Here is an 18,229-nt window from a genome sequence, read left to right as displayed (position 1 = left end):
ATTTTTATTGGATTAATTTTTAATAATACAAATACAGTTGATTTTAATATTTCGTCTGTGAATGATAAAACCACTACATGAATCAAAAGAACAATTTTAGCTTTATTCAAAATTTATTTTGATGTGTCCTTTAATATTTTAGTGTAATAAAAGGAATGGGAGGTTTAAGATTAAAATAAAATTTAAGGCTTAACATTAAAATAAAATTGAGCTGTATAGTATAAATATTAAAGACCCTTCCTCATTTTATTGGAGCCTTTCCCTAGAGGTTATGAAAATACAGTATATTGCTTAGAAAATACATTAGACAGGTGGTGCCTCTGACATTAGTGTTCCATGTAGAAGTAACTTTTTAAAAGAAAAAAAAAGGATAGAGTTTTAGAGCTAGTAATGCTTCTGGAGGTGGTAAATTTAGTGGTGGTTAACAACATGCATCTTTTTCCAAAGTACAATGACAAAATTGAGATATTTACCAGTTTAATATAAATTTGTGACTTGTCCGGTATACTTAAAGTAAGATTAATCTTTACTGACTGTAATTTGAATATGCTTGGGTTCTAATTAAGAGATCATGGCAACATAAGAGTTTTGAGGGAAACTTCACAATTATCCCAGTATATTGGGATTACTCCTTTTGAACAATTCTTTTTAAAATACAGACTTGAGACTTAAAAGTCCCCAAGGTGCCAATTTCATCTGTGTTATCTGGTAAATTGTTCCATGTACTTTAATTTATGTGTTTTTTTTTTTTTTTTACATTTAGGGGTATGGATGGAAGCTATATATGTTCTCAGTTTTCATAAACTGAAAAAATTGGCCTGTTTCAGACATTCCTCATAGTGTATGTCCAAAATGGCACACAATCCCTATATCCTATTAAATCTTTTTAATCCCATTTTTACATTGTCTGCTTGTAGACAGGACTGAGTCTGTAAAGCTTTGCTCATAAAGTACAATGTGCATTATAGCTTCTGAAACATACATCTATGTAATTAAATTTGAATGTTATCTATGACCATTTGGAGGGATTTTACTGATTGCAGGGTATCTGCTAATTCATTAATTTAACGACCTGTTTCTTCTGCACAGTTAAACAACCTACTTGAGGGATGTGTATTTTTCTTTTTTCCTCAGCCAGAGTTCCATGCAACGTAACCTATCATTTTCTGTATTTAAGGCAAAATACCTTAGTACTGATTTGAATATGTCAGGGAATGGACTTAATAAGTAACTAGTGAAAGGTAGGAATGTTGGCCCATTTTAACTCCAATGTTAGCCCATAGTTGTTGCAAACTCAACTCTGAAAGCTTACTCCATCTTATCCCTTGGATTGAGAGTTAATTCCTTGTTCATGGAACTGTTTTAAGATTTTCCTGAGTTTGTAGCACAGAACAGTTTACTGTTTGGAGATGTGTACATTACTGTACATTTTTCAACAAAGAATTTCTTGTATCTTGTGGTATATAAGGATTCACTTCTCGTTGGACTTGTGCCTGAAGAACTAAACCCTACCCCATTGCTCTGCCATTACCTGTTTGCATTGTTTACATCTGAATGGTGTGACAGTTTAAAGTCTCCGTGACCCCTTGAACCCTCAGACTAGACGTCAGACACCAGATAAAAGTCCAAATATGAATATTTATTATAATAATAAAGTGCACAAAGCACCCTCCTCTCCACAATACTCAATAATATGGCAATAATAACAATACAATAATCCTCCACACTCCCAGACGCGTTGCCACCCTTCCACCCAGCTCAGCTCAACGTCTGGGATTTCCCATCGTCCTTTTATATTCCCTGACCTGGAAGTGTTTCCCATCTTACAATCCATGTGATTTTTTATCACTTCCGGGTCAGATAAAAAGTCCTTCTTTTCAACCCGGAAACCCGTCGTTCCCTCTGGTCATATGATTATGACGTGCTTCCGGGTTATAGGGCACATATAAGTCCTTGAGCCTCCCTGCAGCGACTCCTGGCGGCCCCGACGTTATCCAGCAGGGCTGTGTATTAAAACTCCATAGTCCATGAGGCCCTGCTGGAATTCGGGGCATCTCCACGTTGCAAGGAGAGCTCCATCTACTGGCCTGGGGGTATTGGCCGGGATGAATGGCCGGCCATCCCTCACAGTGGGTATATTTGTAGACTTTTTGAGATTTTCAGTTTTCTGATACACCAACAGCAGGAAACCAAGATTCGTCAGACCAAGCAAGACTGTTAGAGTAAACCAGTATCTGTTTCTTATTTGACTGCAACTGCACTTCCTTTTTAAAGATAATAAAAGGGGAACTTAGTTGGGTTGTCGTCTGACATCATACATCTGGAACAAGATAAAAAGACATTTGAGTTCTGATACGCTTCTTGTGGCATCGCTGTTGTACTTAACTGTTAGTTGATTTGTTATGATTTGCCAGTCTCATTGTCCTCTATTGGTCACTTTTGTAAATAATCTTTCAATCACAAAATGCTATTCTGGATAATCCAGGTGGTTATGTATTCTTGATAAACCAGTGATGCTGTCATGTGTGAAAATCTGAGCAAAATACTGTTCCTTGATTTACTTAAGCTGTATTGTCTGGTGCAAAGTTGAAAAAAACGTGAAGCTTGCCTTCATATTTTAAAAATATTAAATTTAATTACCTTAAAATATGGGATTGTCATTTAATAAATAGTAAGTTACTTAGGAAAGGTATAGTGTACCTAATAAACCAAAACCCAGAAAATGAGGTATTAGGACATTTTTAATATTATATCAGAATTTATCAGTAACTATTTACAGTCTTGGGGTACAACACTTTTAAAAGTAGCTTAGTTACATTTACTCATTACTTACCTTCACAATATTGGCCGTAAACACAATTTTTTTTGTATTTTCTAAATAGTTTACTCCTTCATATGCTATAAAGTAAATAACATCCCTCCCCAACATAAAATCCCAAAGATTTGTGGTATGAAGACTGCCCACTGTGTCACTTGATTCAAACTGTTTCAAAATATCTGTAGCAGTTTACTGGATGAAAACTAAAGTGACATATATATTTATAGGTTTTTGTTACGAAATTGTATGTAGTACACACTTTTTTCTGCATGGCTGTTCAATTGAGTCCTGTAAACGACCGGCATACCATCCACCATAATTGCTTATTGCCTTATACCGAGTGGTACAGACTCTCTTTGGCCCTAAACTGGGTGGATTAAATTTCCACCCATCCGGAATTAAATGTATACTTATAACTTTTTCTAAATTCTTTTCACGTGATTGTACACTATGCACGTGCTTAATCTCTTCCTCACTAGCAGTTTCCAGATGGCTGTAGCACACACATGCGTGATGTTATTGATCCCAGCAGGCAATGTCTTTGCAAAAAAAAGCAATACTTTTGCAAAATAATGCAGTAATTTTTTTGAATTTCTGAAATGAGCTTTTTTAAATAATGCAGTAATGCAAGTGTTTTGCTAACTGAAATTACCAGCCACTATCCTACCTGATATGCTATGAAACCTGCTATGACACAAACACATGATGATGGGAATCAAAATTTGTAGTTCTCCTCTGAATTTTTCCACCAGCCAGCAGCCAGTCTGATTATTTAATCTGTGATGGAGCTTTCTTGTCCAATACTAAGTATTTTGCTCCACTTCACTGAGACTGCCACTAGGTTAACAGGCTATTTGTTATTCTAATATCCCTTTTTCACTCTGTACCATGTTAATGGTTTGTATTAGGCTTATTTCTTACTTATTACCTTGTTAAGTACAAAAAGCATCAGTTACTGGATGTTTTCATTCCCATCTACACATCAAAACAATGGTCCTGTTTTTGGTCTATGCACTGGCATGTCAGTATTACATCATATAATATTTATTTTATTACATAATTAACCTGTTGTTTAAATATGTTGCATACCATTTACTATTGTGTTTTTTGTGTGTGTATGGAGCTGAAGTTCTCAGATGTTTTCTTATGCTACACTTTATGAAGAGTTTTGCATAACAGTTTCTTGTGAACGTGATCTGTTCAAATAATTACATTAGCATTTTCTCTTATTGACAGATGATGGCTGGTTGGAAGTAGTCCAGTCTTTAATTCGTGTTATTCCATTAGAAGATCCTCTGGGGCCAGCTGTTATTACACTTTTACTTGATGAGTGCCCACTGCCTACCAAAGTAAGTTGCAGGAATTTGTTGAAGGGAAATATGTATAATATGGAGGCAGAGACATACAATCAGTCCTCAACTTTTGCCATGGTAATGTTTCTAGCGAAAGTCCGACACAAATGTTAAATTAATCTATTAGAAATGAGAGGTTAGGTTCCCCAGGCCACCAAAAACTATTCTTGCACTAGAGATTGCTCAAAATACATTTGTCTGTATAAAATTCTTTATAACAAAACATTGTTTCTGATAATATGCACTTTTCATAACACATTAACCATGAATTAACCCATAAAATGCAGCACAGAAATTAAAATTGGTAACATGCAGAACATTTTTTCTCACTAGTTAATCCCTAGGTTTTGGTGACTCTTTGTGGTAACATCGCAATTTAAAAAAAAAAAAAAAAAAAAAACTTTAGTTGCTGCTGTTGGAAAACCTGCAAGGTCTCAACGTCGCCTCCGACACTCTGTCCTTCACTCCTGGTGGATGGTGATGGAGATCTTTTATCAGTGACATCTGCTTTGTGCGCTGCTTGAGATTCTTAAGGGTCTCCGAGTATGGAAGCATGGCAGAGTCAAATTGACATTTCACCGTGAGGCTGCGGTTGATGATAGGATCGTCCGCCTCAATTTCTCTATCCACCTGGTCACAGCTGATGGTGGCCGCCAATGTTCTGGCGTTAACTTTATCTAACACCTTTATTTTGTTTATTTTTTCAACAAACGCTTGGCAAGCTGTTTACTCTAGAGCAATAGGGTGAACAATGACCAAACTGTATGTCATGTATAAATATTTGGTTATCTTAATGTAACACTTCTGTTTGTTCAGCCAATGTTTATCATTTGCTAATTTAGAGTTGAAACGTTTGGCATTTCTTAAAATGTATATGGTTGAATTATTGAACATTCAGTATTACTTCTTTGTAGCTATGATAACTTAGCAAGCAGTTGGAAAAAATAAGTAAATTTAACAAAAAAGTGGATCAGTACTATGTATTTCTTGTTTCTAAGTTAATAATTCTGTGGTTTCTTTAAACTCCGGTTTGTTTCAGGATGCTCTGCAAAAACTTTCAGAAATGCTTAATTTAAGTGCAGCTGTTGCACGCCAGGATGCTTCAAATCCTGCAAAACACCGTAATACCACTGCTGTCCTAGGATGCTTAGCTGAAAAGCTGGCAGGTATGTGGGTATGCAGATTTGTGCAGTTGTTTTTGGGATCTTAAAGCTTTTTATATACAATGTTTTTCATTGTTTTAGGACCTGCTAGCATTGGACTTTTAAGTTTGGGTACATTGGAATATTTATTAGAAAGCTTGGTGAGTACTAATCTTTGAGCTTTTTTATCTTAACTAATGTGAAAGTATGTTTTGTCTGTGGAGAACAAAATTCTTTGAGCAATGGAATGCCAGTATTCTGTAGCTTATAAAATCAAATAATATCTACCAACTGTATACATTGAAGAACCAAAGTACACTTCTAAGTTTGTGTTTTGGTGGTAATGTTAACTAGTGGTCTCATTTACTGTCCAGTATTCTTGTTGCAGCTATTTTTTTATGTTAAAGTTAAAACAAAATGTTCTTCTTAGGCACATTTCCATACATACCTTAGATTGTAGGCTGAGGGCTCTGCACTTTTGAGATTGATTTGCTTTTACATTTTTTTTGTGTCCAAGTCTTCAATAGTTTATAATGCAAGTAGTTAATCAGACTGTGTTAAAAGAACGATGCAATCCAAAGCCAAGAGTTTTGTATGTGGCTACTTTTCTGAAATATACATACATACTAACAATATAACTTGCCTTATTTTTGTTATGTTTCCATACTTTCACTCTTTTTGTTTTCAGTTTCGATCCTGGAATTACTTGCTTGGTATAGCACTTTGAAACTTTAGCAGACCATACAAGGTTTGACTTTGAGATTAATTCGTGAACTTGGTACTAATATTTTTGGCTTGCAGGCACATTATATTTTTAGGATGGGCTTTTGAGCTCTATACACATAGACACAGTCACAATTTCATAGCCGTTGCCTTGTCTCTTTGATTACATTGTAATTACATTGTTTAAGAAGAATAACTCGTATAGTATGTGGGAAATCAGCTTGTGCAAATATGGGTTGTGCATTTTATTTGTTGTGATATAAGTAGTTGGAAAAGACTATAAATTCTCAAATACTAAAATATTCAACTCAAAAATAATTCAGTTTGAGAAAACAGTGTATAATAAAAATATATATATATAGGCTACAAGTGTCGCATGTGATTTTTTCAATCTGTCCACCCATCCATTTACTTACTTGCATAATCTGTTTCATGCCTCAAGAACACTAGAGCCAGACTGAAATTTGTGATATAAATTTTAATATGTAAAGTCAGATGGAAGCTGCATGACAATTACTTTTATTTAAAAATTTAGTATTTTGGAAAGAAAATTTAGGCCTGAAATAGGTATATGTTGGTGTAGGTCTTTCACCGCTTCTTCAAAAAGCTCTCCCCCTCAAAGTTCTGATACCCGATACTTTTAATGCATTTTGAATTGTGCCAGTCAGCAATGACCTGTTAATGTCAAGAGTGGGTGCTGCTAGACCAGCCATTGGGCCTTTAAAGTCTACTCATCCATCCAGTATCTAAACCAGATCATCCTGTGCAGAGTTTGCAGGGAGCTGCACTGCTCATGTTTGTAGGTATTTTGCATTACAGTTCAGCATTATTTGTTCAGAATTTAGATAAGCAACTATAAACTATTAATCTAAAATAGGAGTCATAGTAGAGTGGACCAGAAAAAGTTTTTTTGTTATACCTTTTAACACTGCCCATGCAGTTTGGAAGACCTGTAGTTTTGTTGCTGTCAGCCTATTTTCTAGATTTTTTTGAATTCTAATGTACAGTAAGAGTATTTATAAAGGCTATAAGATGTATTAATAAGATAAAAGAAAACACTTGAGTTGTGCAAATTTCTTTCGTAGAATAACATAGTGGAATAACTGAGATTTATGGATTTTTAGATGCACTATTTATTTAGGTGAATGTGACAGGGACACATTTGGGCATGTTGAACCTGAATTTTTTGTGCTTCTGTTATTGTAGGGACTGAAAGCAGCTTTATTTTTTTTTTTTTTTACAATTACAATAACTGAAACAAAATTTCAGTCCATGTGATTTAAAAAGCGAATTGTTTGTAAAGGTTTCATATCTTAAGATTTAACCTTAAGAATGAAATATAGTGTATGTATAACCTAAGACACCCATAAATGGACTTTTGAATTCAGTAGTAATTTTTACATCTACTTGCCCCTAGAATTCGGCTTCACATCCCACGGTGATGCTTTTTGCTCTCATTGCTCTGGAAAAGTTTGCACAGACAAGTAAGTCTAAATTTTAAGTATTTGTCAAATTAATATTTTTAAGTTGTTTGTTTTTCAGAATTTTAGCAAAAATTAATTTTCTTGCAGGTGAGAACAAACTGACTGTCTCAGAGTCCTGCCTTAGTGATAGGCTAGTGATGCTGGAGACATGGGCCAACCACTCTGACTATCTTAAACGACAAGTGGGATTCTGTGCTCAGTGGAGTTTGGATAATCTGTGTAAGGCATTTTAAAATCTTGAAAATTGATACACTCTTTATTTGCCTCGCTCTGTAAGGTTTTTTTTTTTTTTGTTTGTTTTTTTTTTTTTAGTTCTGAAAGAAGGGAGACAGTTTACATATGAAAAAGTCAACCTTAACAACATCAATGCCATGTTGAACAGCAATGATGTCAGCGAGTATCTCAAAATATCACCAAATGGTCTTGAGGTAAAAAAAAGTTTTTTCGCTCTTCCGCCACTTTTGAGACAAGCTGCAAAAGCCTAGCAACATCTGTGGCCAGCATAGGTATAGCCTACTCCAAGTACAGAAACTTGTGGCTGCAGCTGATTGACCATAACTAGGAGGAACCTGACTAGCAGCTCATCCCCTGTTTATCAACGTTTGAATTTGCACATCAATAACAGTGTGCCGTGTCTTTGCACGCAAAGTTACCTCTATAATATAGCAAGACTAAGAGTATCTTGTTTCTGTTTTATCTTTAATCTGCCTTTCGTTTTCTGCAGCATTAAGATTTGATGAATGATGTTTGTGGGTTTGTTTCTATTATGATAATAGAAAATGGGAGCAGTCAGAGACTGTAATGATTAAGTATTTACCAAAAAATACCTTTTTAGGCTTTCTTGGAGAAAGAGGAATTTTGAATTCATCTTATAACAGACAAGTTGTTGTGTACCAACTGAAATGATATAATTTAATAATTTGTCTGACTTTCAGATGCCTTTAGTACTTTGAACACTCTAAATCTTCTCTTTAACATAGAGAGTAACTGAAAATTCGGTTTTGTGTCCGAGTGTAACTGTTTGCAGTGTTTCATTAATATTTCTCCAAGTTAATATAAAAAAGAGAAAGGTGATATGAGAGTGGAAGGGTTTGTTAGAACAGCGAGAGAGAGAGGGTGAACTTAACCAGGAGGAGTTAGGACTAGTGTTGGCCTTGCATTCTGACATACAGAATTTGGGCTATAGACTATTTTAGGTAAACTTTATTAATCCCAAGAGGAAATTCTGACTGTTTATTTTTAATGGCCATTTAAGTTTTTTTTTGTGCTCCCTTTATCACTGTACATTTCTTCTTGTTTTATATAATCTAGATTTCTTTGTAGCTGTATATTTCATTTTCCTTGCTTTAGTTTGAAGCAGGAAGTTAATTTCCCCTTTCTCTGCATTTATTCTAAACATGACCTCACTTGGATAATATTTTTATGTAACTGCTTTTTTCCTAATCCTTTTCTCCTTTTTCTTTTCCTATTTATGTTTTACTTTAATGCATATTTTGTTTTTCCAGGCTCGTTGTGACGCTTCTTCATTTGAAAGTGTTCGATGTACATTTTGTGTGGATTCTGGTGTATGGTATTATGAAGTGACAGTCATTACATCTGGCGTCATGCAGATTGGTTGGGCAACCAAAGACAGCAAATTTCTTAACCATGTATGTATCATAAATTATACAGGATCGGTTTCTTGAAGCTGTGCAGATAAGAAAAATGAATGTTCACACATCTTAGAACAGGGAACTCTTAGCACACACTCTGTTTTCCCTCTGTTATTGGGTTATTCAGTTTTTCTAGTGCACTTCATTGTATGTTAGATTACTAATAAATGCTCATAATTGTATTATAAAGTAATTAAGGAGTAATATGATAATAGGGGATGTTAATATGTTTCTTTTGCAAAGTGAAAAGGGAATTGTACAGATCTTTCTCAGTTAAAAATTCACAGAAAATAACTGATACCATAAGTACTGACAGTACCCCAACCACCCCAACTGAGTCAGTATTTGGTAGTCTCATTTGGCATATGTTGCAGCCATGTGTTACAAAGAGACTCTACAAGCAGTCACTTATGGACAATGCAGATTTTCCTTTTTTGACAAAATGCTTCAAACATCTGAATATTTTGTTGTGAACACAGGAAAAACAGCAACCTCTTGTCACATTTTTTTGTTATTAACCGTAATGTGGCTTTGTCTGTGTATTTTGGTTCATTGACCTGCCGAAAGAATAACTTTCTTGGGTCTCCTGAAGACTGATGCAGGTTTTCCTTCAGGATTTCTTAGTATATTACCAGATATTTTTAATTTCTATTTTTCTAAATCATGACAAAGTCACATTTCCCTTTCATTATGCTGTCCACACCATGCTTCATGCTAGAAGTGGTGTTTGATAGTATGTATGAGCCAAACGTAGTTTTCATTATCAAGGGTGAAAAATTAATTGTCTCATCAGAATATAGAATCTTCTTCCACATAGTTTCTAGGCCTCCCACATCCTTCTTTCCTTCTTGGCAAGCTGTTGCTCAGCTTCCTCCCCCCACTTCCCCCACTCCAGCAATGGTTTTCATTTTACTATTGGCCAATGAAGCAATTGTAGCTGCATACACAATTTCTCCAATGTCATCTGTTTTGTGTTTTAATACTAGAATGTCTTTAAAGATAGGGATAGGCCTTTTACTTGTCACTCCAGCTAGGGCTGTTCTTCCCAATCATTCTGCGTTATAAGGCCCACTGTTCCATACAGATTCAGAGTTATGTTGTAGTTCATGCATTTTTTTATTGTACTTTATTGTGCTTGAGCAATTTAACACCTTGAAGATGTCCATTTACCCTTTCTTTGTTTGGTACTTTTCGGTGGGAATTGCTTGGATTTGCTTTGAGAATGTCTTCAGGATGTAATTTTTGAGAGGAACTAACTTAATGTCTGCGGTGGGCTGGCACCCTGCATGGAATTTGTTCCTTCCTTGTGCTGGCTGGGATTGGCTTCAGCTGACCCCCATGACCCTGTGTTAGGGTATAGCGGGTTGGACAATGACTGACTGACTAACTTAATGTTGCTCATACCAGAGGGAGAAGTGTATTTAACATGAATTGATGGGAGGCACCTTAATTGGACACCCTGACTTTCATTTTGAAGGTGGTCGTTTGCTTCAGAGCATATCTGACGTGCTTAAGAAATCTGCTTTTTTTTTTTTTTAAATAATTTGGAAATATGTGTATTTTTTTTTTAACTTTGTAATGCTTAATTTCAATTTGATAAGTAGGGAATAAAACAGAATTTAAGGATTCCATATTGTATCACACTTATTGAGATTTTTTTTTTATGTTACATTTTTGTGGAGAGGTAACAATTGAACTATCAAGCAAAAAGATGGTAGTAGTCAGTTTCACTATAAGCATGTGGCAGTTTTTGTCTGCAGTCTGTTGAATTAGTGATTCTGCTTAATTGTCTTCACTTACTAAATTGAAAGAATCCTAATTTACCCTTCATAGCTTGGTGAGAGGTGAATGTCTGTCTGATTTTTACTCAATAAAGTTTCTGATCTCTTCGCTCTCTGAGCTGGATATAGGAGATGGCTGTTGATAGTGATATGAAACATAAATGTATGGGCTATAGTGTTGATTGTATCCTTGATTGAATTGTCTTATTTGGTGAAATGTAATTCAGAACATCATAAGTAGTTATATTAATCATTGAATATAGCATTTTATAGAATATTGGGGGAGTTTCCACATGTCCCCTATCTTCAGTAATATTCGAAACTTGCATAAACCTACCATGCGAATTACGTTTCTAGGGGTAAAATGCAGTAGGCAGTTTTAGACATACAATACAATAGAATACAATAAAATTTATTTTTGTATAGCCCAAAATCACACAAGAAGTGCCGCAATTTGCTTTAACAGGCCCTGCCTCTTGACAGCCCCCCAACCTTGACTCTGTAAGAAGACAAGGAAAAACTCCCAAAAAAAACCTTGTAGGGAAAAATGGAAGAAACCTTGGGAAAGGCAGTTCAAAGAGAGACCCCTTTCCAGGTAGGTTGGGTGTCAAAAGAAGGGGGTCAATACAACACAATACAATACACAGAACAGAACAAATCCTCAATTCAGTATAAAAATGAAAATTCTAGAAGTACGGAGCAGAATGTAACAGTAGATGATATCACATAATAAGATTTGGATATGTTTAGAGTCCTGGAGACCTCATCCATCAAGCTGCCTCCCCCATTTGGCCATTCCACGGCTGAAACAGCGCTGCGCCAGCCAATCCTATGAAAGGACCTTTCTTTCCCACGATTCCTGTGATCCTCCATATATTGTTTGTGAACTTAATACTGTATAAAACATATAAAAAAGAAATTGAGTGATTTCACTGACCTTTTATAATCCACTCTGTTAGAATGTAGAAATACTGCTGTGAAAGGCTGCACTCGCTTGGAGTGTTGTTTTTTTTTTGGTGGTTTTTTTTTTTTTTTTTCAGCTTTGGTTCTCCTCATTTGTTATAGAAGGTTGCATTACAGTAAATATAATGCAGAACAACTAAGCATATAATAGGTAATACAATATTTCATAATGAAATAGTCTACAGCAGCCTCTTCCTATATGGAGAGTTATGAAATTGGATAACCCACAGTATAGTCATTCGAAGGTAACCCATGAACCAGCATGCACATTTTTGAGCAACACCTAGTACATTCTTGTTGAATTCTAAGCTTTAGACAGTATTTCAGTTTTTTCTGAAAACCATGAGTTATCTGTTATAGTAGGTGGATTACCAGTTTAAGATATGGCATCAGGCAAGCAGTGTATTTTCAGATTTCTTTGAGTACTATATATTAGTTTAAATTATCTCCTTCAGCAATATTCAAAAATACTCCTGTAAATGGATTTGGAGGGTACCTACCAACATACCTTTCCATTTGTGTCTTGGCTTTAGGTACATTTTAGAAAACATGAGTTGAGAAAAAATGATGTGGCTTATGATTTATTTATTTTTTTTTATTATACCACACATTGCACAGTTTTATGAGTGCACCTTATCAAAGTGTTAAAAATGGAAATCAACCAAAGTTGGATTTTTAAAAGTCCCTGAAATCATTAAAAGATTTAACATTTTGAAATGTAAAGTATAGAAATACTGCATACATCTTCATAAGTGCAAAAATGCATAGTTTCTACCACAAATATTCAAGAAAAATTACGGAACACTGGCAGGTATCTTACAACAAAATTTGTGATTTGCATATAACAGAAGAAATATGATACTGGGGGATTAAATTGAACATTTATATCCTAAATCTATGCAGACATATTATGAATAATGTAATAGCTAATGAACAATACCTAGGTGAAAACATTGCAAGATATTTGAGGTGATGGAGAACTGCTGATGTAACAAAGACAGTATAAAAAGGATGCAAATTTAAAGTAATCAGAATTGCAAAATGAGTCCTAATAAAGTTGGGAAGCAGTAGGTGGGGACTGCTGTAAAATATGAAAGATGATAAAGTTGTTGGCATTAATGGGCTCAATAAAACCAGTAATTGTTGAGTTAGTCCGATAACTAGAATAATAATATTGCTTTGGCCTATAAAAAAACCTAAGGACCCAGCTACTGAATTTGACAGACAAGCCTTAAAAAAAATCTTTACAAATAGAGAAGCGTTAAAACAGCAGGGCTGTTTTAAAGGCCTGCGGGATGAATGTTTGACTGACCTTTTTCGCTAATTTGTGAAAATGTGGGTGACTCTAGTAAGCTAGAACAGTGAGGGTATTCCATTGTTAAAGGGAATTGCAGATGTCGTTTTTTTTTTTTTTTTTTTTTTTTAGAGCTGGCAGTGAAGGTAAAATATTGACTGTAAACTTTTTTTTTTGTTACTGAACAGAAATATCATATTAACTGAGTCATTGGTATTTTATGGCAGGAAAATATGGGTAGTGAATCTGAAAGCAAAAACATCAAAAAAAGATGAAAATTGGTTTTCCTCTTTCTCAGCAAAAACCCATGCGTTTTCCTTGGTCAATCTGAGTCAGAGTTGAGAGAATAATGGTGTGCTGATGATAATGTATGTCTTAAGTGCTTTGGATATATCAATTAAAAGGCAGAGAATGCATGGGTAATTTAGGTGAAAAAGGATGAAAACTCTGGATGGAACTGCTAATCAATAACCTGAATATCCAAGACTGCTGAAAGCAGCAGGGAGTTTGGTGGTCAGTTGGCTAATATAAGTGAAGTCCTATAATGACTGATTAGCTGTTTGTTTTGTATTGGTTGTGTAGTGTGTTTTTTTATTATTATTATTATTAAATCAACAGGTGTTCTGTTTGGTGTCCTCAAGAGAAAATTTAGATTCAGGTTTCCTTATATAGTATAATACAGAGGTGAAACAATTAAAATGCATCTTGCTCTTGTAGTTTTGTTATTTGAAGATTGTGTTCAAAATTTGTGCCCAAATAAGACAAACAAATTCTAAAATGATGCTTTGAATGTAATACTTTATTAGATTAAAATGGGAAATAGCCATTTTATTTAAATGTGATTAAAAAGTGTTCTAACATTTTCCAAAGTATCAGTCAAATCTACAAGAACAAAATATATACAGTACCTGTTAATTATAGAAAATGTGCTGAATTTTCAGTGTTTTCAAACTGCCCACACTGTATCCACTTATTTTTTTAAAATTAAAATCATTATAGTCAGATTAACTTCCTTTTGCTGCTTAAATATTAACAACAATAAATCTTGTTTCAGGAGGGGTATGGGATTGGGGATGATGAGTTCTCCTGTGCTTATGATGGCTGCCGGCAGCTAATTTGGTACAATGCCAGAAGTAAACCACACACTCACCCTTGTTGGAAAGAAGGTAATCAGCTTTACTATTGTATAATGATGAAAGTGTAGGTACATGTACTTTTTCACATTAGCATTTCATTGTTGTTCATTAAAAAGGAAACCCTTTTTTTATGTGGTCCGTTTCGTTCTGAATGCCATTCCAAAGGACTTGAAAAGATACAAAGCAGTTAATGCTTAATAAGTCACCTTGGATAAAGGAATCTGCTAAATAAATATTACTGAGTAGAAATATGTAACTGTTTGTGTGTAACAGCAGGTTAAGTGACGTGATCAAAGTCAAACAATGAAAAACTGGTGGTCTCAAAATAGCCTCTATATACTTTAAACCGTATTAGCACTAATTTGAAATGATGGGTTTGTCTAATTTTTTTCACAAAGACATTGACAGATTTGAAGATATAAACATAGATGGTTAAAAAATGGATTAGCAATGCAGGGTAGATCTCCGTAAATAGAATTAAAAAAAAAAAAAAAAAAAAAAAAAAAAAAAAACACGGCTTGAGAGAGACTAGAAGTTACTGGTATGAACAGGAAGGGCGTCTCAGAAGCCTATTACAGGTTAGGAGATCCAGAACAGACTCAAATGGGAAGATTTCTAAGAATGGCATTAAAGAGGGCACCAGAGTTTGTGTAAATAAGCTAATAGTAATTTGTTTTAATGTGAACATAGACAATATCTATCTATCTATCTAAAGTATTGCCTGTCAGTTTTTTGTTGTATATAGTACTACATCTTGCCTGAAGGGGCCTGAGTTGCCTCGAAAGCTTGCATATTGTAATTTTTTTAGTTAGCCAATAAAAGGTGTCATTTTGCTTGACTTCTCACAATATTGTGTATAATATTTTTGATTTAAATGCCCTACAGGTGATACAATAGGATTTCTTTTGGACTTAAATAAAAAGCAGATGATATTCTACTTAAATGGTAACCAGCTTCCTCCAGAGAAGCAAGTATTTTCGTCAGCTACGTAAGTATATTATGGGGGTTAGAAATCTGATTCTGGTTACAGATACTGAGTTGGGAAATTATGCAGAAGGAGTTTAGGCCTTGCACACACACCAAAGACATTCAGAGAAAGTAACCGTTAATTTACTATCTGAATCTACTAATTCAAGCAGTATATCATGTAAAACCAGTGTTTTATCCTGGATGCATTGAGCACTCAGTAGGAAACCACCTGGACATGAATATGAGTGCACTGCATTAGACATACCCCATACTAACTCACACCAGGCCGATGTAGACTTGTCTATCATCGTCGCCTTTTCCCGTTTTGTGATGTTGGAGAAAACATGACAGGCAAGAAAAAAATGCCTGCGCATAAGGACAGAATGGCCAGAATTGTAACACTAATGAATGTTCCACAGTGCTGCTTTTGTGTAGTTGAAAGGGAACATTATCAAGCCAATTGTATAAAACCCATTTAAGTCAATTTCAGTTAATTTTTTAAATACTGTATATAGATGAGATGCCACAGAATGTGTGTGGTGTTGGTTTTTTTTGCTAAACATTTTGTTGTTTCTGATTTATATTTTTCCCCATGCAGATCTGGCTTTTTTGCTGCTGCAAGTTTTATGTCTTATCAGCAGTGCGAGTTTAACTTTGGATCAAAACCTTTCAGATATCAGCCTCAAATAAAATTTAGCACCTTCAATGATTTTGCTTCACTTGCTTCTGATGAAAAGATCATATTACCAAGGTAATTGTATAAAAACTATGTTTAAACATTTTAATGGATTTGCATCCCTATCCCATATTTTCTTCCCAATATTGCACATACTTATTTTTGTGTATGTTAGATTAGATAGATAGATAGATACTTTATTAATCCCAAGGGGTTTAGCATGACAGCTTCTCAACCAGTTACCTCAAACTACAAAGAGACCTTAGTCTTTGAATGATACTATGCTTTTTGAAGTGTACTTTTAAAAATACTTGGAAGGATACTAAAAGGGAAATCGGTAATAATATGCATAACAGTAAAAGTTTTGTTGAATATACCTCAATATACCTCCATTTCAAACTCATTTTTATTGCTTGATACTTCTTACAAAAGTTGAACATTAATGTCTCATTTATTCTAAAGACACAGAAGACTGGCTCTGCTGAAACAAGTGAGCATTCGGGACAACTGCTGTACTTTGTGCTGTGATCAGATGGCTGACACACAGCTCAAGCCATGTGGCCACAGGTATAGTGAAAATATTACTATATGACTTGATTTTAATTAATGACTCAGAATGCTTCCCTTTCCTCCTCCAGGACACATTTACAGTGTGCTGACATCTTCTGCTGTCATCAATGTGTCCTGTCCTGGAATGTGAACTAGTCCTGTTCTGTACCACCACTTGCTTGCAATTTATAATATAAAAGTATCTAAGAGAAATTATCCCTGCTTTATCATGTGTATCGGTCCAAAATTCTTTAACCCCTTATGTTGTATTTGTTTTTGGCACAGTTTTGCCTAAATTATATACCCAAAAATAAATGGCTGCTGTTCTGCTTATGTAATAAAGAAGCTGCAAAGGGCTAAAAAATGTCTTCATATGAATAAAAACCCATGTATATCAATTACTCACTATATAATTATGCATTTTAGGAATTTCCCTACAAAACATATTTCGCAGTACATAACCAAGACACTTTACAATACACAACCCTGGAATTTCCCCTGGAATTTCCTTTTGTGCCCAAATCTGTCTGCTATCAATGTCATCGCCGTCTTCTTCCGGCTGCTCCCGTTAGGGGTTGCCACAGTGGATCATCTTCTTCCATATCTTTCTGTCCTCTGTATCTTGACACCCATCACCTGCATGTCCTCTCTCACCACATCCATAAACCTTCTCTTAGGCCTTCCTCGTTTTCTCTTGCCTGGCAGCTCTATTTTTAACATCCTTCTCCCAATATACCCAGCATCTCTCCTCTGCACATGTCCAAACCAACGCAATCTCACCTCTCTGACTTTGTCTCCCAACCGTCCAACTTGAGCTGACCCTCTAATGAAACTCATTTCTAATCCTATCCATCTTTGTCACACCCATTGCAAATCTTCGCATCTTTAACTCTACTACTTCCAGCTCTGTCTCCTGCTTTCTGGTCCGTGCCACCGTCTCCAACCCATATAACATAGCTGGTCTCACTACCATCTTGTAGACCTTCCCTTTCACTCTTGCTGGTAGCCATCTGTCACAAATCACTCCTGACACTCTTCTCCTCCCATTTCACTTTACATACATTACACAGTTATATTATTTGCCTCAAGATGTCTACCTTTTTGGAAACATTTAGTCTCCTGCATCTAAACAAGCTCTTAAAACAAGTATTGCAGTTTTATTTTTTAGACAAAATGTGTAACTATGTCTGTCTGTCTGTCTGTGTTCTCATCCAGACCTTTTACTTTTAAAATTATTTTTCATTTCATATCTGGAAAAAACTATACATTCATTCATTTATTTTCCATACCATTTTTTTCCAGTGCTGGAGGCAATGCCTTTCCTGGCAGCCCTGGGCGCAGGGAATGAAAAAACACTCCTGGACAGAGCACACACGTACATAAATCATTCACACAGGGTCAAAAACTGGTATACTTGGAAACAGTGGAGTGGATCAGTGACATTTAGGTGGGCGTTGTGTAACGGTACTTCACCAGTATGCTAAGAAATGTTGCCGGTATTTTTAAGTTGAAACTGGAAGTGCAATGCTCCGACAACTAACATAGGGAGAACATGCAGCAGGCAGGGTCCGGATATGGTAATTGAACTGAACTGAAAAATAAGTATGACATATATGTGAAAATCAATCACAGCACAAAAAGTAGTTAATTCAGTGGCAGTCTTCAACCTCTCAGGCTTTAAGTTTAAAAA

The 18,229-nt window shown here is 35.2% G+C and overlaps 1 protein-coding gene across 1 annotated transcript in view; it reads left to right on the top strand.

The window, feature by feature from the left end:
- The window catches only part of rspry1 (ring finger and SPRY domain containing 1), a 39,549-nt gene that overhangs the window by 19,118 nt on the left and 2,202 nt on the right, over window positions 1–18,229 (top strand). Inside the window, exons 4-14 of the mRNA XM_028809361.2 lie at window positions 4,055–4,167; window positions 5,210–5,336; window positions 5,415–5,473; window positions 7,453–7,519; window positions 7,607–7,738; window positions 7,832–7,947; window positions 9,025–9,168; window positions 14,264–14,375; window positions 15,231–15,333; window positions 15,913–16,065; window positions 16,453–16,557. Coding sequence (XP_028665194.1) covers window positions 4,055–4,167; window positions 5,210–5,336; window positions 5,415–5,473; window positions 7,453–7,519; window positions 7,607–7,738; window positions 7,832–7,947; window positions 9,025–9,168; window positions 14,264–14,375; window positions 15,231–15,333; window positions 15,913–16,065; window positions 16,453–16,557 — 1,231 coding nt within the window. The remainder of the gene's footprint in view (window positions 1–4,054; window positions 4,168–5,209; window positions 5,337–5,414; window positions 5,474–7,452; window positions 7,520–7,606; window positions 7,739–7,831; window positions 7,948–9,024; window positions 9,169–14,263; window positions 14,376–15,230; window positions 15,334–15,912; window positions 16,066–16,452; window positions 16,558–18,229) is intronic.

The sequence above is a fragment of the Erpetoichthys calabaricus genome, chromosome 9, assembly GCF_900747795.2.
Source record: "Erpetoichthys calabaricus chromosome 9, fErpCal1.3, whole genome shotgun sequence".
NCBI classification, from domain to species: Eukaryota; Metazoa; Chordata; class Cladistia; order Polypteriformes; family Polypteridae; genus Erpetoichthys; species Erpetoichthys calabaricus.
Note: the sequence above shows the minus strand (reverse complement) of the source record. Positions and strands in the feature narration are given on the sequence as shown.